Here is a 26467-nt window from a genome sequence, read left to right as displayed (position 1 = left end):
CAGCAATCTGGGATAGCAACCTCACATCTGCCGAGCTACCTCGGTGGACAAAAGAGAGGGCGGCCGGATATCCGCCACAAAGCATACCTCCTTCAGCCACCACCCCCGGAATCCGAAAGGTGGCTTCCAGAGATACACCCGTCGCCCAAAAGACACCCAAAGCTACTCCGGGATACCGGAGAGGGATCGGGACATCCCTAGGCAATCCAGATTCCACGGCAAACTACGCCACCGCCAAGAAACCTCAACGGAATGGGATCGACCCCGGTGTCCTTTCCTCTACCTAGGAACTAGCGTGCCTGTGGGAGAAATCCCAAAGGACAAAAAGAGGAAGGGCAAAAGGGAGGAGTGGGGAGGAGGAGGAGGAAAGGAAAAAGGGGAGGATGGGGAGGATGGGATAGGGGAGGGGAGATTGGGGGGTAATTAGGTTCGGTCTGAGGAAGAAGACCGATAGGTCTAATTCCTCAGACCAAGAGCCTCTTCACCACGCCAAGGAGCCCCCCTTGAAGAGGATCATTAAGTTAAAACTTTGCGTAGTTTAAAAAAAATAGGCAAGACAAATACACTAGTGGGTATGAGATGGACCTGACTGGCTTGGGCCAGTAGATAACTAGGACCTGACTAGCATGGACCAGCAGACCTCTTGCAGTGCTCCTTCTTTCATACGTTCACTTATAGTATCTGCATGGGCCTCTATAATAACTATCACCTAAAAACCATCATTACCCACCAAAAAAATGAACTACATATTAGAATGATCAACTCTAATGTTCTTTTGATTAGAAAAAACTAAATGGACATGCCATCCTTGCCTACACCCTAAACATAGGAATGTACATATCGATAAAATCTAATATACTGTATAACATCCCCATTAGAGTTGGGGTTTAAAAAGTCTTCATAAAAAGAAAACATTAATACATGTAATGTATGGTAAACTCTAAGTTGTAATAACCAACGGTCAATTTATGGACCACAGTTCAAGCCCCTCGTCCACCCTTCCATGTACGTACAGTGGTACCTCGAGTTACGAATTTAATTCGTTACAGAAGGCTGTTCGAGTGCTGATACCGAACAAATTTGTTCCCATAAGAAATAATGTAAATTAGATTAGTCCGTTTCAGACCCCCAAAAATACACTTACAAAAGCACTTACAAAAATACACTTACATAATTGTTCGAGTTGGAAGCTGTTCGAAACTCGAGGTACCACTGTGTATTCATAGTGTATAGTATTAAATTCATAACAGTAATTTTAGTCATGAATTCTACAACAAATACCCACCAGAAGTTAAGGTCAAGGAGAATGCCAGCCAGTCACGAAAGCAGCAAAGATTACATGCACTGACATTTACAAATATCATATACCATGTATGGCATTCAATTGCCTAACATCATCAGCGTGCCCTTTCCAACGTTTGTGGAAGATAAGTAATTGTTGAAGGACGGCCAAGGGAGGGAGGAGTATGCATAACAGTGTGAAAAATAAAAGTTTTAAGTAAAATATGGTGCAGGGGGGACAAAATGATATATAGGAGAAGACAACACTCAGAAACAAGCGAAGGAATAAATAAAAAAGTTAGGTAAGAAAGATGATGATAAAAAAAATGGGATAAGTAGGATGAAAGGTAAATATAGAAGACAGAAGATAAAAAATAAAAAACCAATAGGAGAGAAAAGATACAAAATAGAAGCAACAGTAGACATGAGAAATAATAGAAGAAAGTTGTAAGAATTAAAGGAAGAAAGCAAAGAGAAGTAATAAAGATGTGAAAAGTGATAAAAGTAAAGAAAAACAATTGGAAAAAAATAGAGAAATCAATAAAGAAAATACAGAGAAGAAACCTGACGAAGAGAAAGGGGGAGGAAGGAAAGGTAGGGTAAGAAAAGGGAGTATGAGAAAGTAATTTTTCCTCTGAACTACCACATGTTCACTGTATAACCTGAATAACCTGAATAACCTGAATAACCTAGCGGCAGCGGCAGCGGCAGCAACGGTATCCTACCAGCTCTTCTTTCTCAAAAAAAAACATCGCCCATCAAAACTTGTGATGGCCTAAGTGAAAGTTCAACTACATGAACCCACGTAGACCACAACATGACCCAAGAATACTAAGAATGTAACCCAAATCTTGACAAAATTAGAAGATCTAGGGAAGACAGCCCTGCTAACCCAAACACTGCCTCCGCTGCCAGACAACCACTTAACCCAAGCTCCGAGAAAACAAGCCTTCTCCTCCATTGCTACACAGTATCTACTTCAGTGATACTATGAAAGGATATCGCAGAAGACACAACACCAGTAATAAAAGAATAACAGCAAGGACCCTAGAACTCAACTTGTCTACCCAGCAGGACGCCAGTGTATCATCAACCCCTCTCTCCGCCGCCACCCAAGGAACAACAACAACAACAACAAACATGGCTGACTCCCCCTCCAACTCCACTCCCTTCAAAGGATTCATCCATGATAACTCAGGTACGATTATTCCTGACAATATCAAGGACTACATCGTTGCTCTAGAAAATGAAATCAAAGATATCAAAGCAGCACTCGAGCGACGAGATTCCAAGATAACCAACCTCGAGAATAAGATCCAAAACCTTGAAGAGAAGATTACATCGGGAAGTGTTGATACAGAAAATACTCTAAAAGCAGCTATAGCCAGTCACACTGAACAAATAACAACAATAAATATGAACGTTGAAGAAGCAATCAAGGACTGGAATCTGAACATGCACACTCGACTAAATGAATACCTTGATTTCCAAGACGACAAAACTGAACAAGATAAGTTGTCTGATGCAGTTATAATAAACAGTCCACACATTCCTAGTGACATAACACAAGCACAGTGCAAAGAAACTGCTATCAGGATAATACAGAACCACGTACAAGTCATCGTGCAAAACAATGAAATCAAAGAAACACGTTTGTTAGGAAAACCAGGAAGTAAACACAGTATAATGATCCGACTTCATTCATACGATAAAAGAAAGGACCTAATTAAATCAGCAATTACAATGAAAAATGGAGTGTACATAAATGAGTGTCTAACAAAAAAACGTCAAAACCTTCTGTTCAGGCTGAGAAAACTTAAACAGGAAAACAAAATACATCAGTGTTTCACGCGAGATGGGAAAATACTAGTAAGGAAAACATCAACAGGACAACAATATACCATCTCAAACGAACATGATTTCTCTACCTTCCTTAGAAAAGCTGACATTTCTGTAACAGATTAAATAAGTGCCCTTAATACATATATACGTGTGGTGCATATAGTGTACGTTACTATCATATTGTACATTATTATTTTTATTATTTTTCATCACTAGCTAATGCCAACTACCTCCAATACTCTATAACTTTCTTACTGCTATTAATTGCTCATAATTTTAAATTAAAAGTCAAATCTTACTCCAAATTAATAATATTCATTTTTTCTTACCTGTCCATTTAATTTTGTTTATCACTACTTGTTTTTTTTAGTCACTTTACATTGTATATTCAATTAGTGTATATTCCAATTACTTTTTTGCAAGTACCAAAACTATCTTTTGCTAGCTAGTACCAACTACCTCATTTTTTTTTACTTTTATTGTGCAATAAACTGCTCAATTTATCTAATATTACAAATCAGATCTTACTCCTAAACCAATATTATTTCATAGTGACCATCTGTCCATTTAACTTTGTTTACCATTACTTAATTTTAGTCCCTTATATATTTTCTCCTTTATTTTAGCTTTATATAACTACCCTAGCTTATACATTCACAATTGTTAAAATAATCAAGGTGCTATTCTCAGGTGCTAAAGTAGAACAAGTTCACAATTTTGGCATTATATTCCAAAGCTCATTTATTTTATAGTACTACCTACTATCATATTCCCAAGCTCCATTATTTGATCATCACTTTATTTGTACTAGTCCCTTTTATATTGTCTCCTTTATTTTAGCTTAAAAAAAAAAAAAAAAAAAAAAAAAAAAAAATACCTTAGCCCATTATTTTACATTTGTTAAATAATTCAGGTGCTATTTTTTAGCTTAAGACTATTTACTTTGTTTTATACTTAATTCTAACTATAGATTCACTACAAATCTTATGATTACAAGCATTGATCCAGATACCAACCTCTTATTTAATGACTTAAATGAATCAAACAGTTACTGTAATTACTACACTGCAGAACAATCAAAGGCACTTCTCAGTGCCAACAACAACATAACTATCTTTAACTACAATATCAGATCTTTAAGCAAGCATTACGATGACCTCATAGCATTACTAAATTCCTTACATGCCAGTATGTCCATCATTACACTAACTGAAACCTGGCTAAAGCCTGATACTACAGATGTCTATACCATTCCTGGTTACACAGCCATACACAACTGTAGGCCAGACCAACAAGGGGGTGGCACAGCCATATACTACTCAGACCAACTAGAATGTATCACTAATACTTGCACAAGAGATGAACATGGGGAATATATAATAGCCAAATTCAAATCCAAATACCTACAAAAACCTCTCACATTGATAAACATCTACAGAGTTCCACAGTCAAACATTAGCCAATTTAGTCAAAACCTAGGAAGTATGATAACTGATGCACGCATGAACAAAGATCACTTACTACTCTCAGGTGACTTCAATATAAATCTCCTGCAAGACCAGGACCCACACGTTACTGAATTCACAAACACAATGAGTAACTGTATGTTGCTACCAACAGTAACAAAACCTACAAGAGTTACAGAGACTAGTGTTTCCCTACTTGACCACATCTGGACCAACACCATATCCCCTTTAAAATCAGGCATAATTACAGATAATACCACAGACCACTACCCTACTTTCCTCATAACAACTCTTGGTAAATTACCCCAAGACACTACTAAAGTCACCTTCAGACTTCACAATGAGGCAGCCATTAATAACTTCACAACAGCATTAGCAAACATTGATTGGCACACTGAGCTAGAAATCAATACAGATATTGACGAATGTATTAATAATTTTCTAAAAAAGACTCAATACCTCTATAACAAGCACTGCCCTAAAAAAACTAAGCAGATGACAGCTAAGAGACTGAACAGTCCCTGGCTAACACCCAGCATTCTCAAATCCATAAATACAAAACACCAATATGAAAAACAGTACAGAATGGGTCACATAACCAGAGACCAAACAAAACGTTACTCGTCAATCCTAACCAGCCTGATAAGAAGGGCAAAAAAATTGTATTATGAGAACAGATTATCCAACTTACGAGGTGATATAAAAAAGACCTGGAAAACCCTATCAGAAATTCTGGGAACAAAAAAGATATCACGAAATAGCGAAATAAAATTAGCAAAATCAGATGAACCCCAACTCCCACCAACAGAAACAGCAAACAGACTCAATGATTTCTTCTCCACTATAGGACAAAACCTTGCCAATAAAATCCCAAGCTCAGATACCCCACCAAATGACTACCTCACCGGCAACTACCCGAACACACTGTTCCTAGCTCCGACTAACCCATACGAAGTCTCCCTTATTATCAACGCACTAAAAAACAAGGCAGGAGATTTAAATACCTTACCACCCTTTATATACAAAAAAGTGTCACAAGTGCTATCACCAATCATTGCAACACTCTTTAACAAATCCATTGAATCCTCCACCTTCCCTACAGTACTCAAAATAGCAAGGGTCACCCCGATCCACAAAGGAGGAGACCAAACAGAGTTGAATAACTATAGGCCAATATCCAACTTACACCCTCTCTCAAAAATCTTCGAAAAATTAATTCATAAACGAATCTACTCCTACCTTATCTCCCAAAACATACTCAACCCCTGCCAATTTGGATTCAGGCCTAATAAAAATACTAATGATGCTATTATACACATGCTAGAACATATATACACTGCAATAGAGAAAAAAGAAGTCCCACTGGGGATCTTCATTGACTTACGTAAAGCTTTTGATACAGTTGACCATGACTTGCTCCACGTAAAATTATCACACTATGGTATAAGAGGGCACTCCCTCAACTACCTCAAGTCATACCTCAGCAACAGAAGCCAATATGTGTACGCAAATGGGGCAAACTCTTCTGCACAACCAATTACAGTTGGTGTCCCACAGGGAAGTGTCCTTGGCCCTCTTCTCTTTCTCCTATACATAAATGACCTACCAAATGCTTCTCAATTACTCAAACCCACACTATTTGCTGATGACACAACATACGTCTTCTCCCACCCGAGCCCAGTCACGCTAGCCAATACTGTAAATACCGAATTACAGAAAATATCTACCTGGATGAGTACTAACAAACTTACACTAAACATTGACAAAACCTACTTCATTCAGTTTGGTAACAGAGCTACAGATGTCCCTCTTAACATAATGATAAACGGATCACCTATCACAAAGCTAACAGAGGGAAAATTCTTAGGAATCCACCTTGATAATAGACTCAAATTTCATACACATATACAACAAATTTCTAAGAAAATTTCCAAGACTGTAGGCATACTATCGAAGATACGGTACTATGCTCCACAGTCAGCCCTCCTGGCCCTATATCACTCTCTTATTTACCCCTATCTCACCTATGGAATTTGTGCATGGGGCTCAACAACAAGTAACCATCTCAGACCACTAATTACCCAACAAAAGGCTGCAGTTAGAATGATAACAAATTCTCACTACAGGCAGCACACTCCACCAATATTCAATACACTCAACCTACTCACCATACAAAACATCCATACTTATTACTGCACCTATTACATACATAGAACACTCAACTCTGATATTAACCCTCCCCTCAAACATCTCCTTGCCAACCTCAACAGAACACATGACCATAACACAAGGCACAGATCACTCTTTGATATTCCTCGTGTCCATCTCACGCTATGCAAAAACTCAATGCACATAAAAGGCCCTAAAATCTGGAATTCATTACCTGTTAATATAAAAGAAACACTACCTGTTTATAAATTCAAGTCTCTTCTCAAAGATCACTTACTCACCCAAAACCAAATAAATACTGAATAACTGAACCTTATAAATTGTATATCTTAAATGTTTCTCACAATTATATCACATAAATGTTAAACCTAAAACCCAATCTAACTTTATTATTTTTTAAATTCACTACCTAACAGAATACTCCATTCTACTGAATTTACAACAATGCATGCAACCATATGACCTGTCTTTGTAATACTCACTTGTGCTTTATAGTAATCAGTTTACATTAATGTTTTTCACTGATTTCATCATTGCTTAGTTCATCTTAAGTTAATTTTAAGCCAGCCCGTAATGCTATGCATAGTATAAGTGGCTTTGGCATGCTGCTCTTATCTGTATTTTTTTTTGTACCTCTGTAAGTGTGCTCAAATTATAAATAAATAAATAAATAAATAAATAAATTACTTTATTTTCCAAACTGTTCTAGTTATCCTGATCCAAAGTCTATTTGCAGTAATTTACAACGATATCTAAACATGGTCATATTTAAGTTACAGGTATTTGATTATTATTAATCATAACCAAGCACTAAACCTGTAAGGTATTTAACTAGATGCAATCCTAGGAATATCACTACAGTACTTAATTTAAGGCCTGAGAAACCAATACAGCAGATTTTTTAACACCAATACCTAGAGAAGAGAAACTTCCAAAAATTCAGTCCTTGAAAAAAAAAAAATAAGTGAAATGGCAAAAATAAGTGAAATGATGATTCACAAGCTTTTTTTTTTTTAATCAAAATGCAACTGAACCTCTAGCCATCCTCATTGTAGCGTTATTGGTTGTTGGAAACTCTGCCGTTGTGAATGTACATTAGTCACACCTGACTCCCCTATGCCCATTGCAAGGAAAGGCACCCAATGCCACTGTGAGAACTGGCAGTTCAACATCTTGGAAATAAATTTGCCAGTTTATCAGAGAGTACACCAACTTTATTTAAACCTCTCCATCTATGCCCCGGCATGCTTGCTTAATCTCTACCCTCCCCTCTGAAAGCTCCACTTTTAATGCAGATTCTATTTACGGCATGACTTTTCCTGATGTCAGCCAGGCCCTGATCCACTGCAAGGCTTGGTCATGGACCGGGCTGTGGGGGCATTGACCCCCAGAACACCCTCCAGGTACACCCTTACCATGGAGAGCTAAATGAGCACTGCAAGTTTAGTGCAATCGATTATGTAATTTAACCTCACCCAGAGGTAAGTCACACTCTTCCATGGGGTTACATATAACATATTAGAAATAGCTCAAGTCAAAATTATGAAAGTGTGAAAACAGCCCGAGATTACCAAAACAAATAAAATAGTCATGGGCCACAACTCTTCATACTCCTACTGTACTAGCAATATGGTACAGTACTTATACTTGCTAAAAATGTAGTAATTTATGCTAATTATGGAGGTGTATCTTTTATGCTAATAATGTAATTATGTTTTAATTTTGTACTTATGTATATTGATTATAAAGCAGTACAGTGGTTATCAAAATCAACTAGCTGAATGATAGGCTTGCACTCAAGAAGCGTACAGTGGTCGACACAATAAGGAAACACTATCAAAATCCATGGGCTCAGATTATTCAACATCATACCAGAGGATATCAGAAACACTTCTGGGATAAATATAGAAGTCTTTAAGAGGAAACTGGACAAGTATCTTCACCAGGCTGTGATGGATATGTGGAGCAGTAGGCCACCAGCAGCAACAGCCTGGTTGACCAAACGAGCCTGGCCTATGGCTGTGCTCTGGGAGTAGAGTCTTGCAACTCATCAAAGGTATATCAAAGGTAAGGAAGCCCACTGGAGCACTTCAGTAAGCTTACTAACCTATGCTAGGCAGGTGTTACACCAACCTATTCTCATACATTTATCTATTCTCACTTCTGCATTTGCCCAAAGACCCAATAGAGATCAACTGGATTTTGCTGAACAATCCAATTTTCAATCTACGTACATAATTTATCAATGTATGCTCGACAATGACCCACATGGAGACAAACTCAGATTAACTGACCTGTATATTTCAATTCCCTTCAACTCATCTTCTGAGTTTCTGTATTCATATGGGTTATAATTGAGCACTGACAAATGTCCATTACATTTTATCAATGTATGTTTACAACATTCATGGGTCTCCAGAATTATTGTACAAATTTCTACTACTGTCTGTAAAATCATATGTAGATTTCCTAAATAAAGTTTATCTGAATATTTAAAGTTAGTTCTAAACATCTACATTTCTACTGCCAGTAAGTGCTCTGCTGAATCCTTTCTCAATCCAAACTTACTAAAATTAAATTCACTGCTATGAGTATCTGTCTGGAAATACAAGGACCCCAATGGAAATAAATCACCCTGACTTTTTTGGGTTATCCTAGGTAATTGACATTATGTATGATAACTGTACTAATGTGTATCTATGCCTAAATAAACTTACTTCAGGACTGTTTTTATATTCTCTTCATTTATTCCCATTTTCCATGTTTACACTTCTCCCTTATTTTAATTTTTCATGGGGTAAATATATATTTTTATCATTGTGTGTGTTCTGTAACTAGTTTAATTGTACTATTTATCCATTCACCTATTGAGGTGGCAATGGTTCCACAAAGCAACTTTATACATAAGAAAAGAATAGACAGACACTACAGCAGGCCTGGTGGCCCATGCTACATAGGTCTTAATCTTTCCTTACCATTCTCACTCATATATCTGTCTAGTCTACTCTGAAAGGAACCCAATGTATTACCTGCACTGACTACTGCACTTAACAACTTGTTCCACATAACAATTGCTTATTGTAAACAGAACAAGCAAACAGCACTGCAGTATGCCTACTGAAAATGTGATAGATCTTACTAAATCCAGTTACTGCCACTCATATATTGCTCATCTACTGTGAAAAGTACTCAAACATACTAGTTTTTATAACAGTTTTATATATTTATCCTTTAAACACAAAATAAGCAAATTTAGAGTACAGCAGTAGGCCTATCAACTCAAGCTAAGACATGTCCCACTCATTCCTGACCATGCACATGACACTCTAGAGAAATACTAATGTCATACCTTCTTCCCAATACATAGCTAAAAAGTAAAATTTATTCTGGTCTAAAATCTTTATAAACATAATATAGCACTGCAGTAGGCCTACTGGCCCACAGACTGTTATTTTAAGAATAAGACATGCCTCACCTGACCGGGCCGCGGGGGCGTTGACCCCCGGAACTCTCTCCAGGTAAACTCCAGGTAAACTATCTCTGAGATGTTTCACTCACCAGGGCTTAGTAATAATTGGATTAACAAGGCCCCTGGTGGGCAAAACATCTCTCAACATATATACTCAGGTGTTATACAGGTGTCTTATTCACTAACCTGTTGGTATTAAATGACTTTTTTGGGTTATTGTAGGTAATTTACATATATATGTTAAACTATGCATGATAATTATACTGTAGTGCACCTGTACCTATATAAACTTACTAATCTAATTATACCTCTGCTTTAACTCTTTCTATAAACCGTATTTATTTTAATCAATGGGAAGCACTAAACTCATGGGGGGGTATCACAGTACCTGGGTAATTATAATCATGGGGGAGCACTAAACTCATAGGATTATACAGCACATATGGTGGGGGGGGGAATGGAAGGTATTCAGGCTCAAGTCAGGGAACTGGAGGACTGATCCAATTCCCTGGATGAAGAGCATCAAGGAACATCCCTTGAGGGGTACCTGGGTAATGGGAGTCATTTAGGGAAGGGGAAAAAAGTGTAGTTCCTTGGATCAAGAGCCCAATAGTGGGCCATGACAAACTATGAAGATTAAAGGTCGGATAATATAAGTCAAAGTCCCATTACCTAGGTACTGTGACCCCATAAGTTAAAGCAGCAGGATAATTATTAAGCTTATTTAGGTACAGCTACACATAAGTACCCCTCAAGGAAGGTTCCTTGATGTTGGTGAGGGGCTCTTGATTTAGGGAATTGGATCTGTAATCCAGTTCCCCGAATTAAGCCTGAATGCCTTCCACATCCCCCCCAGGCGCTGTATAATCCTCCGGGTTTAGCGCTTCCCCTTGATTATAATAATAATACGCATAAGTACAACCATCAGACTCGATGAGAGGAGCATTATGACGACGTTTCGCCAGGCTCTGGGCCATTGTCAAGTCACAAGTGAGTGAGAAAGAGAAAAGGCCACAAGACAGTTGGTTGAAACAGTTGAAATTATTTCCGTACGAGGATGATCCATCATAAAACTCCCGTGTGAACATCTCTCCTCCTGTAGCTACAAACAGGTAATCACATACATGTAATTACATGACAATACAAAGTACAAGAATGGTACACAACACAGGGAAGCATGGCAGAAATAATTTAGTATTCATGATAGTACATGTGACTGTCAACAAATACTGAAGACCAGCCCTTCTGATCCCGCCTCCATTATGCCAAAGATCTTTTTTTTTACATTACTGATAAAGAATGGATTGTATAGTTTGATTTTAGAGGTTATGGGATGTTAGGTATCCTCGGGTGGAGTGGTTAGTGAAGGAATATGAGAGAGGTGTTGGAGTGAGCAGCGCCCCTCCTGATGGGGACGTCCTCACCTTCACCGTCTGGCTGGCGGACTTGTCTAGTGGTTCAAATGGCTGCCCTTGCTGCTGTGACGACTTCTGTGGGCTGACTGCAGCCGCGGCGCCTGCCATGGCTGCTGGAGAGGCTGGAGGAGCAGCAGCAGCAGCCGCAGGAGGATCTTGATGGGTGTCGGGGCGCGGGCCTGGGGACGCCATCTCACCTCAGGCGCCCACGCCCACACTTACTACACTACACGCCCACTAGACCGGCCCAAGTACCCTATAACGCCCCATCTTCATCACTAAACACAAGAGGGCGTCGCCTGTTGTGTGTGGAGCGTGCATCACCTCCACATCTCCATTCCTCCTCACTCTCTCACAAATGGTTCCAATAATGCATAAGTCCATACCCATATGCAAAAATTGATAGAGAAAAATTATGCAGCGTATGCTACCCCGTAAAGACCACTTGTCCGATAAAACATATAATCCACAGCATTACTATAATCGTGATGCAGAGATCAGAGAATTAAGGCGAGACTTTGTCAGCCTGGCTGGGCTAGTCTACACACGTCTTCATTCTCCCGTTTGTCTGGTGCCGGCGGCCCTTTCAAACCTGATATTGCTTCAAACTGCAGCATCTCCCTGTACTGGCCACTAGTTTACTTTCTTAAGTTGACTAGGTTTGTTAGCAAATAGGATAAGTGTTTCCTGACGGGGTCTTAGTCATATGATCACCCCGCAGCTGGAGCTTTTGGTCATCTGACCGAGGCCTTCCACTGGCTTACCCTTCTACTGCTTTAAAAATTATGGTTATAATTTTAACCATTGATAACAGTTTATACTTAGGTATATAAGGCTAAAAGAGCCCTGCAGTTGGTCTGTTAATCCACACTAGGCAGGCCTAATAAAAATACTAATGATGCTATTATACACATGCTAGAACATATATACACTGCAATAGAGAAAAAAGAAGTCCCACTGGGGATCTTCATTGACTTACGTAAAGCTTTTGATACAGTTGACCATGACTTGCTCTACGTAAAATTGTCACACTATGGTATAAGAGGGCACTCCCTCAACTACCTCAAGTCATACCTCAGCAACAGAAGCCAATATGTGTACGCAAATGGGGCAAACTCTTCTGCGCAACCAATTACAGTTGGTGTCCCACAGGGAAGTGTCCTTGGCCCTCTTCTCTTTCTCCTATACATAAATGACCTTCCAAATGCTTCGCAATTACTCAAACCCACACTATTTGCAGATGACACTACATACGTCTTCTCTCACCTGAGCCCAGTCACGCTAGCCAATACTGTAAATACCGAATTACAGAAAATATCTACCTGGATGAGGACTAACAAACTTACACTAAACATTGACAAAACCTACTTCATTCAGTTTGGTAACAGAGCTACAGATGTCCCTCTCAACATAATGATAAACGGATCACCTATCACAAAACTAACAGAGGGAAAATTCTTAGGAATCCACCTTTTATTTATTTATTTATTTATTTCCAATTTGTGCACACATACAGAGGTACAAAAAAATACAGATAAGAGCAGTATGCCAAAGCCACTTATACTATGCATAGCATTACGGGCTGGCTTAAAATTAACTTAAGATTAACTAAGCAATGATTATTATTATTATTATAATCAAAAAGAAGCGCTAAGCCACAAGGACTATACAGCGCTGCTACTAAGCAATGATGAAATCAGTGATAAAACATTAATGTAAACAGATAACTATAAAGCACAAGTGAGTATTACAAAGACAGGTCATATGGTTGCATTCAGTTAGGTAGTGATTCTGTTAGGTAGTGTATTTAAAAAATAATAAAGTTAGATTGGGTTTTAGGTTTAACATTTATGTGATATAATTGTGAGAAACATTTAAGATATACAATTTATAATGTTCAGTTATTCAGTATTTATTTAGTTTTGGGTGAGTAAGTAATCTTTGAGAAGAGACTTGAATTTATAAACAGGTTGTGTTTCTTTTATATTTACAGGTAAAGAATTCCAGATTTTAGGGCCTTTTATGTGCATTGAGTTTTTGCATAGTGTGAGATGGACACGAGGAACATCAAAGAGTGATCTGTGCCTTGTGTTATGGTCATGTGTTCTGTTGAGGTTGGCAAGGAGATGTTTGAGGGGAGGGTTAATATCAGAGTTAAGTGTTCTATGTATGTAATAGGTGCAGTAATAAGTATGGATGTTTTGTATGGTGAGTAGGTTTAGTGTATTGAATATTGGTGGAGTGTGCTGCCTGTAGTGAGAATTTGTTATCATTCTAACTGCAGCCTTTTGTTGGGTAATTAGTGGTCTGAGATGGTTAATTGTTGTTGAGCCCCATGCACAAATTCCATAGGTGAGATAGGGGTAAATAAGAGAGTGATATAGGGCCAGGAGGGCTGACTGTGGAACATAGTACCGTATCTTCGATAGTATGCCTACAGTCTTGGAAATTTTCTTAGAAATTTGATGTATATGTGTATGAAATTTGAGTCTATTATCAAGGTGGATTCCTAAGAATTTTCCCTCTGTTAGTTTTGTGATAGGTGATCCATTTATCATTATGTTAAGAGGGACATCTGTAGCTCTGTTACCAAACTGAATGAAGTAGGTTTTGTCAATGTTTAGTGTGAGTTTGTTAGTCCTCATCCAGGTAGATATTTTCTGTAATTCGGTATTTACAGTATTGGCTAGCGTGACTGGGCTCGGGTGAGAGAAGACGTATGTAGTGTCATCTGCAAATAGTGTGGGTTTGAGTAATTGCGAAGCATTTGGAAGGTCATTTATGTATAGGAGAAAGAGAAGAGGGCCAAGGACACTTCCCTGTGGGACACCAACTGTAATTGGTTGTGCAGAAGAGTTTGCCCCATTTGCGTACACATATTGGCTTCTGTTGCTGAGGTAAGACTTGAGGTAGTTGAGGGAGTGCCCTCTTATACCATAGTGTGACAATTTTACGTGGAGCAAGTCATGGTCAACTGTATCAAAAGCTTTACGTAAGTCAATGAAGATCCCCAGTGGGACTTCTTTTTTCTCTATTGCAGTGTATATATGTTCTAGCATGTGTATAATAGCATCATTAGTATTTTTATTAGGCCTGAATCCAAATTGGCAGGGGTTGAGTATGTTTTGGGAGATAAGGTAGGAGTAGATTCGTTTATGAATTAATTTTTCGAAGATTTTTGAGAGAGGGTGTAAGTTGGATATTGGCCTATAGTTATTCAACTCTGTTTGGTCTCCTCCTTTGTGGATCGGGGTGACCCTTGCTATTTTGAGTACTGTAGGGAAGGTGGAGGATTCAATGGATTTGTTAAAGAGTGTTGCAATGATTGGTGATAGCACTTGTGACACTTTTTTGTATATAAGGGGTGGTAAGGTATTTAAATCTCCTGCCTTGTTTTTTAGTGCGTTGATAATAAGGGAGACTTCGTATGGGTTAGTCGGAGCTAGGAACAGTGTGTTCGGGTAGTTGCCGGTGAGGTAGTCATTTGGTGGGGTATCTGAGCTTGGGATTTTATTGGCAAGGTTTTGTCCTATAGTGGAGAAGAAATCATTGAGTCTGTTTGCTGTTTCTGTTGGTGGGAGTTGGGGTTCATCTGTTTTTGCTAATTTTATTTCGCTATTTCGTGATATCTTTTTTGTTCCCAGAATTTCTGATAGGGTTTTCCAGGTCTTTTTTATATCACCTCTTAAGTTGGATAATCTGTTCTCATAATACAATTTTTTTGCCCTTCTTATCAGGCTGGTTAGGATTGACGAGTAACGTTTTGTTTGGTCTCTGGTTATGTGACCCATTCTGTACTGTTTTTCATATTGGTGTTTTGTATTTATGGATTTGAGAATGCTGGGTGTTAGCCAGGGACTGTTCAGTCTCTTTGCTGTCATCTGTTTAGTTTTTTTAGGGCAGTGCTTGTTATAGAGGTATTGGGTTTTTTTTAGAAAATTATTAATACATTCGTCAATGTCTGTATAGGTTTCTAGCTCAGTGTGCCAATCAATGTTTGCTATTGCTGTTGTGAAGTTATTAATGGCTGCCTCATTGTGAAGTCTGAAGGTGACTTTAGTAGTGTCTTGGGGTAGTTTACCAAGAGTTGTTATGAGGAAAGTAGGGTAGTGGTCTGTGGTATTATCTGTAATTATGCCTGATTTTAAAGGGGATATGGTGTTGGTCCAGATGTGGTCAAGTAGGGAAACACTAGTCTCTGTAACTCTTGTAGGTTTTGTTACTGTTGGTAGTAACATACAGTTACTCATTGTGTTTGTGAATTCAGTAACGTGTGGGTCCTGGTCTTGCAGGAGATTTATATTGAAGTCACCTGAGAGTAGTAAGTGATCTTTGTTCATGCGTGCATCAGTTATCATACTTCCTAGATTTTGACTAAATTGGCTAATGTTTGACTGTGGAACTCTGTAGATGTTTATCAATGTGAGAGGTTTTTGTAGGTACTTTGATTTGAATTTAGCTATTATATATTCCCCATGTTCATCCCTTGTGCAAGTATTAGTGATACATTCTAGTTGGTCTGAGTAGTATATGGCTGTGCCACCCCCTTGTTGATCTGGCCTACAGTTGTGATAATAGACTCAAATTTCATACACATATACAACAAATTTCTAAGAAAATTTCCAAGACTGTAGGCATACTATCGAAGATACGGTACTATGTTCCACAGTCAGCCCTCCTGGCCCTATATCACTCTCTTATTTACCCCTATCTCACCTATGGAATTTGTGCATGGGGCTCAACAACAATTAACCATCTCAGACCACTAATTACTCAACAAAAGGCTGCAGTTAGAATGATAACAAATTCTCACTACAGGCAGCACACTCCACCATTATTCAATACACTAAACCTACTCACCATACAAAACATCCATACTTATTACTGCACCTATTACATACATAGAACACTTAACTCTGATATTAACCCTCCCCTCAAACGTCTCCTTGCCAACCTCAACAGAACACATGACCATAACACAAGGCACAGATCACTCTTTGATGTTCCTCGTGTCCATCTCACACTATGCAAAAACTCAATGCACATAAAAGGCCCTAAAATCTGGAATTCATTACCTGTAAATATAAAAGAAACACAACCTGTTTATAAATTCAAGTCTCTTCTCAAAGATCACTTACTCACCCAAAACCAAATAAATACTGAATAACTGAACCTTATAAATTGTATATCTTAAATGTTTCTCACAATTATATCACATAAATGTTAAACCTAAAACCGAATCTAACTTTATTATTTTTTTAAATACACTACCTAACAGAATCACTACCTAACTGAATGCAACCATATGACCTGTCTTTGTAATACTCACTTGTGCTTTATAGTAATCTGTTTACATTAATGTTTTATCACTGATTTCATCATTGCTTAGTTAATCTTAAGTTAATTTTAAGCCAGCCCGTAATGCTATACATAGTATAAGTGGCTTTGGCATACTGCTCTTATCTGTATTTTTTTTTTTGTACCTCTGTAAGTGTGCTCAAATTGAAAATAAATAAATAAATAAATTGTTACGAATTTCCCTTAATTACATATTGTGAACACTAATTACATGTAAATTAATTCATATTTTCCATTTGAACACTTTATATCTTCCAGTCCTACTCCTTTCTAGAAAATGTATATTCAGTGCTCTTAACCTATCTTCATACTAAAGATGTATTACAAGGAATTAACTCGGGCATCCTTCTCCATATATTTCTCAAGGCAGTCATGTCTGTGTTATAATAACAACTAAATTACTTTACATACTCTATAAGACTCCCTTTGGACTATTATTCTTGGATGGTTAATAACGGAGGTAAGTCAGAGCAGTGTGGCTCTAGGACTCTAATCGAAATAAATCTGACTTTATCTTTAGCTAAACTAGATAAAATACACATATGTTACTATGTATGACTATTGTACTTGTACCATTTATAAGTCACACTAACACACGAAGGTGAGGGAACCAGTGTTAGTGTTACTTGTAAATGGTCAAAGTCGGGGCGGAACGTTGTAATGAATTTCTCTAATGTGTGGGTAAGTTTATGAAGGTACAGGTACACATAAATACAGTTACATAAATTATCATACAGCAAATGTGTAGATTACCTAGGGTAACCCCCGAAAAAGGTCAAGGTGAATTATATCCATTGTTCCAGTCACAGTATTTTGCCTTTTTTGTTCTCTATATAAGACTGACGAAGTTCACTCTGCAGGTGAAGAATCTGTTGTTATTTACATTTTTTACATAAATGTAATCCACCTGTTAGCCTTATTAAGGACACCCAGCCACTGCTGTCTTGTTTTCATATATGCTTGTGTGATGAAGTAGGTACCTGGGTGTTAGTAGATTGTTGTGGGTCGCATCCTGGGGGACAAGATTTAAGGACTCCTGTGGAAATAGTTCCCTCTGACTAAGTTATCCTAAATTACTGACTCTAAGTTAATAATTCGAACCAAATTTCATATTCTTAGCTTATTCAGAACATATTGAAACTCAATTTAGAGTTATGTAGATTGTTTACCTGGAGTTTACCTGGAGAGAGTTTCGGGGGTCAACGCCCCCGCGGCCCGGTCTGTGACCAGGCCTCCTGGTGGATCAGCGCCTGATCAACCAGGCTGTTGCTGCTGGCTGCACGCAAACCAACGTACGAGCCACAGCCCGGCTGATCAGGAACTGCCTTTAGGTGCTTGTCCAGTGCCAGCTTGAAGACTGCCAGGGGTCTGTTGGTAATCCCCCTTATGTGTGCTGGGAGGCAGTTGAACAGTCTCGGTCCCCTGACACTTATTGTATGGTCTCTTAACGTGCTAGTGACACCCCTGCTTTTCATTGGGGGGATGGTGCATCGTCTGCCAAGTCTTTTGCTTTCGTAGTGAGTGATTTTCGTGTGCAAGTTCGGTACTAGTCCCTCTAGGATTTTCCAGGTGTATATAATCATGTATCTCTCCCTCCTGCGTTCCAGGGAATACAGGTTTAGAAACCTCAAGCGCTCCCAGTAATTGAGGTGTTTTATCTCCGTTATGCGCGCCGTGAAAGTTCTCTGTACATTTTCTAGGTCGGCAATTTCACCTGCCTTGAAAGGTGCTGTTAGAGTGCAGCAATATTCCAGCCTAGATAGAACAAGTGACCTGAAGAGTGTCATCATGGGCTTGGCCTCCCTAGTTTTGAAGGTTCTCATTATCCATCCTGTCATTTTTCTAGCAGATGCGATTGATACAATGTTATGGTCCTTGAAGGTGAGATCCTCCGACATAATCACTCCCAGGTCTTTGACGTTGGTGTTTCGCTCTATTTTGTGGCCAGAATTTGTTTTGTACTCTGATGAAGATTTAATTTCCTCATGTTTACCATATCTGAGTAATTGAAATTTCTCATCGTTGAACTTCATATTGTTTTCTGCAGCCCACTGAAAGATTTGGTTGATGTCCGCCTGGAGCCTTGCAGTGTCTGCAATGGAAGACACTGTCATGCAGATTCGGGTGTCATCTGCAAAGGAAGACACGGTGCTGTGGCTGACATCCTTGTCTATGTCGGATATGAGGATGAGGAACAAGATGGGAGCTAGTACTGTGCCTTGTGGAACAGAGCTTTTCACCGTAGCTGCCTCGGACTTTACTCTGTTCACGACTACTCTCTGTGTTCTGTTAGTGAGGAAATTATAGATCCATCGACCAACTTTTCCTGTTATTCCTTTAGCGCGCATTTTGTGCGCTATTACGCCATGGTCACACTTGTCGAAGGCTTTTGCAAAGTCTGTATATATTACATCTGCATTCTTTTTGTCTTCTAGTGCATTTAGGACCTTGTCGTAGTGATCCAGTAGTTGAGACAGACAGGAGCGACCTGTTCTAAACCCATGTTGCCCTGGGTTGTGTAACTGATGGGTTTCTAGATGGGTGGTGATCTTGCTTCTTAGGACCCTTTCAAAGATTTTTATGATATGGGATGTTAGTGCAATTGGTCTGTAGTTCTTTGCTGTTGCTTTACTGCCCCCTTTGTGGAGTGGGGCTATGTCTGTTGTTTTTAGTAACTGAGGGACGACCCCCGTGTCCATGCTCCCTCTCCATAGGATGGAAAAGGCTCGTGATAGGGGCTTCTTGCAGTTCTTGATGAACACAGAGTTCCATGAGTCTGGCCCTGGGGCAGAGTGCATGGGCATGTCATTTATCGCCTGTTCGAAGTCATTTGGCGTCAGGATAACATCGGATAGGCTTGTGTTAATCAAATTTTGTGGCTCTCTCATAAAAAATTCATTTTGATCTTCGACTCTCAGTCTGGTTAGCGGCTTGCTAAAAACTGAGTCATATTGGGACTTGAGTAGCTCACTCATTTCCTTGCTGTCATCTGTGTAGGACCCATCTTGTTTAAGTAGGGGCCCAATACTGGACGTTGTTCTCGATTTTGATTTGGCATAGGAGAAGAAATACTTTGGGTTTCTTTCGATTTCATTTATGGCTTTTAGTTCTTCCCGCGATTCCTGACTCCTAAAGGATTCTTTTAGCTTAAGTTCGATGCTTGCTATTTCTCTGACCAGTGTCTCCCTGCGCATGTCTGATATATTGACCTCTTTTAGCCGCTCTGTTATTCTTTTCCGTCGCCTGTAAAGGGAGCGCCTGTCTCTTTCTATTTTACATCTACTCCTCCTTTTTCTTAGAGGAATAAGCCTTGTGCATACATCGAGTGCCACCGAGTTAATCTGTTCTAGGCATAAGTTTGGGTCTGTGTTGCTTAGTATATCTTCCCAGCTTATATCGGTTAGGACTTGGTTTACTTGGTCCCACTTTATGTTTTTGTTATTGAAGTTGAATTTGGTGAATGCTCCCTCGTGACTAGTCTCATTTTGTCGGTCTGGGGCTCCACGCATACATGTCTGAACCTCAATTATGTTGTGATCTGAGTATATTGTTTTTGATATGGTGACATTTCTTATCAGATCATCATTGTTAGTGAAGATGAGGTCTAGTGTATTCTCCAGTCTAGTAGGCTCTATTATTTGCTGGTTTAAATTGAATTTTGTGCAGAGATTTAAAAGCTCGTGTGAGTGTGAGTTTTCATCAGAGCTGCCTCCTGGTGTTATTACTGCAACAATATTATTTGCTATATTTCTCCATTTTAGGTGCCTTAAGTTGAAATCCCCCAGGAGCAAGATGTTGGGTGCAGGAGCTGGAAGATTTTCCAGACAGTGGTCAATTTTTAACAGCTGTTCCTGGAATTGCTGGGATGTTGCATCCGGAGGCTTGTAGACTACCACAATGACTAGGTTTTGGTTCTCGACCTTTACTGCTAAAACTTCCACTACGTCATTTGAGGCATTTGTTGGTGTAAATTTTGAGTAAGGTTAGGTTAGGTAAGGTTAGGTTAGGTTAATTTAGGTTAAGTTAGGTTAGGTTAGGTAAGGTTCTTCAGGAAACAGGACAAGTGTTTCCTGGCACGGGTCTTAGTCATATGATGACCCACAGCTGAAGCTTTTGGTTATCTGACCGAGGCCTTCCACTGGCTTACCCATCCACCACTTTAAAAATTGTAGGATTTAATTTAATATTTTTTTGAGCAAGGGGCCCAAGACTTGCTGCTGTGGAACGCCATTTATCTTCATGGGAAGCCATGTCCCTTCATGGGACACCATGTACCTTCATGGGACGCTATGTTCCTTCATGGGACGCCATGTTCCTTCATGGGATGCCATGTACCTTCATGGGACGCCATGTTCCTTCATGGGACGCCATGTTCCTTCGTGGGACGCCATGTTCCTTCATGGGATGCCATGTACCTTCATGAGACGCCATGTTCCTTCATGGGACGCCATGTACCTTCAAGAGACGCCAGGTACCTTCATGGGATACCATGTTCCTTCATGGGACGCCATGTACCTTCAAGGGACGCCATGTACCTTCATGGGACACCATGTACCTTCATGGAACGTCATGTACCTTCATGGAACGCCATGTACCTTCATGGGACGCCATGTACCTTCATGGGACGTCATGTACCTTCATTGATGCCACGATTACACTGAGAGACAACACAATACGTGTCCAGGGCCCAAGACTGGACAGGCACCTAAAGTCAGTACCTGACCAACCGGGCTGTGGTTCGTACGTCAGCTTGCGTGCGGCCAGCAGTAACAGCCTGGTTGATCAGACCCTGATCCACCATGACGCCTGGTCTCAGACCGGGCCGCGGGGGCGTTGACCCCCGAAACCCTCTCCAGGTAATGGGATGCCATGTACATTTATGGGACACCATGTACCTTCAAGAGGACACCATGTACCTTCATGGGACGCCATGTACCTTCAAGGGGACGCCATGTACCTTCATGGGACGCCATGTACCTTCATGGGACGCCATGTACCTTCATGGGACACCATGTACCTTCAAGAGGACACCATGTATCTTCATGGGACGCCATGTACCTTCATGGGACGCCATGTACCTTCATGGGACGACATGTACCTTCATGGGACGCCATGTACCTTCATGAGACGCCATGTACCTTCATGAAACGCCATGTATCTATCTTCATGGGACGCCATGTACCTTCAAGGGACGCCATGTACCTTCATGGGACGCCATGTACCTTCAGTTTAGTTTAATATGTTTATTATGCACCCCATACCCATCCTGTATTACAGAGGTACATAATTGGTCCAGGGACTGGACTCCAAAGTTTTGATAGCTGAGCAAGTTACAGAGGTAATGAACTCACAATTTACAAAGGTAATGAACTCACAATTTACAAAGGTAATGAACTCACAATTTACAAAGGTAATGAACTCCAGGTAAGTCTGGTCACAATCATGACAAGTTACAAAGGTATTTACAGATTACCTTCATGGAACGCAATGTACCTTCATGGGACGCCATGTACCTTCAAGGGACGCCATGTACCTTCATGGGACGTCATGTACCTTCATGGGACACCATGTACCTTCATGGGACGCCATGTACCTTCATGGGGCACCATGTACCTTCATGGGACGCCATGTACCTTCATGGGACGCCATGTACCTTCATGGGACGCCATGTACCTTCATGGGACACCATGTACCTTCATGGGACGCCATGTACCTTCATGGGACGCCATGTACCTTCAAGGGACACCATGTACCTTCATGGGACGCCATGTACCTTCATGGGACGCCATGTACCTTCATGGGACGCCATGTACCTTCATGGGGCGCCATGTACCTTCAAGGGACACCATGTACCTTCATGGGACGCCATGTACCTTCATGGGACGCCATGTCCCATCAAGGGACACCATGTACCTTCATGGGACGCCATGTACCTTCATGGGACACCATGTACCTTCATGGGACGCCATGTACCTTCATGGGACGCCATGTACCTTCATGGGACGCCATGTACCTTCATTCAAATTCAAATTCAAATTCAAAGTTTATTCTCTATAAAGATTACAATGTTGAATTTACAGAATTTGGTTGTTGTGTGGGTTACATGTAGTTAAATAATGATTACAGAGTGTACCACTAGAACACCTAGCATGGCTAGGCATTTCGGGCAGACTTAATTTAATTCTTTATTTTAAAATATTACAAATTATGAGGTAAGATAAGATAAGATTTCGTTCGGATTTTTAACCCCGGAGGGTTAGCCACCCAGGATAACCCAAGAAAGTCAGTGCGTCATCGAGGACTGTCTAACTTATTTCCATTGGGGTCCTTAATCTTGTCCCCCAGGATGCGACCCACACCAGTCGACTAACACCCAGGTACCTATTTGCTGCTAGGTGAACAGGACAACAGGTGTAAGGAAACGTGTCGAATGTTTCCACCCGCCGGGAATCGAACCCGGGCCCTCCGTGTGTGAAGCGGGAGCTTTAGCCACCAGGCCACCGGGCACCGTAAGGTAAGTTGGTATTATGGCTAAGTGACTAAATACTAGTTTGTGAGTTTAGCAATGTGAATGCTTTTGTTTTGGCACAGTACATAGTTTCAGTATTGGAGTATCATAGGATTCATTATTTTAAGATTGAGATTAATATTTTTGTTTATGGTCAAATGGGTGAGTGAGTGTAAGTGTGAACCACCAGGTGGTATTCGTGTAGTTAGTTGATGGGGTGTATCAGGGAGGTAAGATGTTTTCTAATGGTAGTTTTGAAGGTGATGAATGTGTCTGCAGTTCTAGAGTTCTCAGGTAGGGTGTTCCAGATTTTAGGGCCTTTGACATACATTGAATTTTTGTAAAGGTTTAGTCGGACACGGGGAATGTCGTAGAGATGTTTGTGTCTGGTGTTATGCCTGTGGGTTCTGTCACAACTATCAAGAAAGCGTTTTAGGTCAAGGTTGATATTGGAGTTTAAGGTCCTGTAGATGTAGATTGCACAGTAGTAAGTGTGGATGTACTGAACAGGGAGTAAGTTTAGATCTATGAAGAGTGGGGGGGTGTGTTGCCAGGGATGGGATTTAGTGATTATTCTTACTGCAGCTTTTTGTTGGGTTATTATTGGCTTTAGGTGTGTTGCTGCAGTTGATCCCCAAGCACAAATAGCATAGGTGAGGTATGGATAAATAAGTGAGTGGTATAGTGTGAGAAGGGCATTTTGTGGCAAGTAGTATCGTATCTTGGAGAGGATCCCAACCGTTTTGGATACTTTTTTGGTTATGTGTTGGATATGGGTGCTGAAATTCAGGTTGTTGTCAAGGTATAGGCCTAGGAATTTGCCCTCATTATGTCTGGTAATTAGAGTGTTGTCGATCTTAATGTTAATTTGTGCATCTCCTGCTCTGCTACCAAACATAATATAGTAAGTTTTGTCAGTGTTAAGCGTAAGTTTATTGGCTGTCATCCAAGTCGATATTTTGATCAGCTCCTCGTTAACAATGGTGTTGAGGGTGGCAAGATTAGGGTGAGAGATGACATAAGTCGTGTCGTCAGCAAAGAGAATGGGTTTCAGGTGTTGGGATACGTTTGGAAGATCATTGATATATATGAGGAAGAGCAGGGGACCAAGGACACTTCCCTGCGGAACTCCAGTATCAAGTGGCCGTGTTGTTGATGCCGTGTCTTTAATGGTGACATACTGATACCTATTAGTAAGGTAAGATTTGAAATAAGCAAGCGCATGGCCTCTTATACCATAATGGTCAAGTTTGTGGAGTAGGATGTCGTGGTCTACTGTGTCAAAAGCTTTTCTTAGGTCAATAAAAATTCCTAGTGGATATTCCTTATTTTCCAATGCTGTGTAAAGCAGATCTAGCATTTTTATGATTGCATCATTAGTGCTTTTATTTTTCCTGAATCCAAATTGGCAGGGGCTGAGTATGTTTTGTGCTGTTATAAATGAACATAGTTTCCTGTGCACGAGTTTCTCAAAGATTTTGGATAGCAATGGTAAGTTTGACATTGGCCTATAGTTGTTTAAGTCTGTAGGGTCACCACCTTTATGTATTGGTGTAACCCTTGCCATCTTGAGTAGTTTCGGGAAGGTGCTAGTTTCTAGTGACTTGTTAAAAAGTAATGAAATAGCATGCGAAAGGATATGGGCCGCTCGCTTGTACAGTAATGGTGGGACATTAGACAGATTCCCTGAGTTGTTTTTAAGTGACTTTATAATCTCGGTGACTTCCGAGGGCTCAGTTGGTGCAAGATAGAAGGAATTTGGGAAATTCCCATCTAGGTAGTCCCCGGCATGGGCATTGGTAAGTGGGATTTTATTGGTGAGATTAGATCCTATGATTGAGAAGAAGTCGTTTATCTTGTTAGCTGTGTCAGTGGGATGTAGTGGTGTTTCATTAGGTTTAGTTAGGACAATATTCTTGTTTTTTTTTCAGTTTGTGGGTCCCTAGAATCTGAGAGAGTGTTTTCCAGGTTTTTTTTATATCTCCTCTAGTGTCTGTGAATCTACTGGAGTAGTATACGTAGTTGTTTGGCTTTCTTTATTACTTTGGTGAGAACTGATGTTTAAGAATATCTTTGTGTATTAAGCCCTGTCTACATTGCTTTTCATATTGGTGTTTCTTGTCAATGGATTTCAGAATGGTGCTGGTTAGCCATGGGCAACCAAGCCATTTGTTTGTGATCTGTTTCGTTTTTATAGGACAATGTTTGTTGTATAGTCTAAGTAATTTGTTAAGAAAAATGTCTGTCCAGTCATCAATACCATTGGCCTTGGAGAATTCTGTAGGCCAGTCAACAATCTCTAGGTCAGCTGTGAACTTCCTTATTGAGGCCTCGTCATGGAGTCTAAATGAGACTTTGTTGTATTCAAGTGGTGGTTTACTAATGTTTGTCAGGAGGAAGGTAGGGTAGTGGTCTGTAGTGCTATCTGTGATTATCCCTGATTTAAGGGGGCTAGTATATTGGTCCATATGTGGTCTATTATGGTTGCACTTGTCTCAGTGAGCCTGGTTGGTTTAGTTATTGTTGGTATGAGAAGTGTGTTGTTCATATTGTTGATGAAATCAGTTACAGGCTGATCATCTAGTAAGCCAAGGTTGATGTTGAAGTCTCCAGCTAAGAGAAGGTGGTGCTTATTCATTTGTATGTTTGTTATTAGTGACTTTAATTTCTCACTGAAATTTGGGATGTTTGTGTGAGGTATCGGGTAAATGACACCGATTATTATAGGTGTCTTAAGGTTTTTTACAGTAAAATTAGCAAAAATGTATTCCCCATATTCATCACTAAAGCAAGTGGTGCTAATACAAGATAATTGGTTAGAGTAATAGATTGCAATACCAACCCCAACTTGGTTTGGTCTGCAGTTGTGAATTGCTGTGTATCCTGGTAGAGGGTAGATATCTATTGTGTCCTGCTTAAGCCAGGTCTCAGTAAGAATAATGCAGGAGAAGGGTGTCTT

At 39.9% G+C, this 26467-nt stretch overlaps 1 protein-coding gene across 2 annotated transcripts in view; it reads right to left on the bottom strand.

Moving 5' to 3' along the window:
* Positions 1-12150, bottom strand: part of LOC128702258 (cortactin-binding protein 2-like) — a 120992-nt gene extending 108842 nt beyond the window's left edge. Inside the window, exon 1 of one of the 2 annotated variants that reach the window (XM_070102762.1) lies at positions 11652-12150. In XM_070102762.1, coding sequence (XP_069958863.1) covers positions 11652-11834 — 183 coding nt within the window. In that variant the 5' untranslated portion in view covers positions 11835-12150. The remainder of the gene's footprint in view (positions 1-11651) is intronic. The other variant, XM_070102763.1, reaches the window with a different exon arrangement.
* Positions 12151-26467: the final 14317 nt, after the last annotated feature.

Source organism: Cherax quadricarinatus, chromosome 83 (genome assembly GCF_038502225.1).
Source record: "Cherax quadricarinatus isolate ZL_2023a chromosome 83, ASM3850222v1, whole genome shotgun sequence".
NCBI lineage: Eukaryota > Metazoa > Arthropoda > Malacostraca > Decapoda > Parastacidae > Cherax > Cherax quadricarinatus.
The sequence above is the reverse complement of the archived record's forward strand: the minus strand, read 5'-3'. Positions and strand labels throughout refer to the sequence as shown.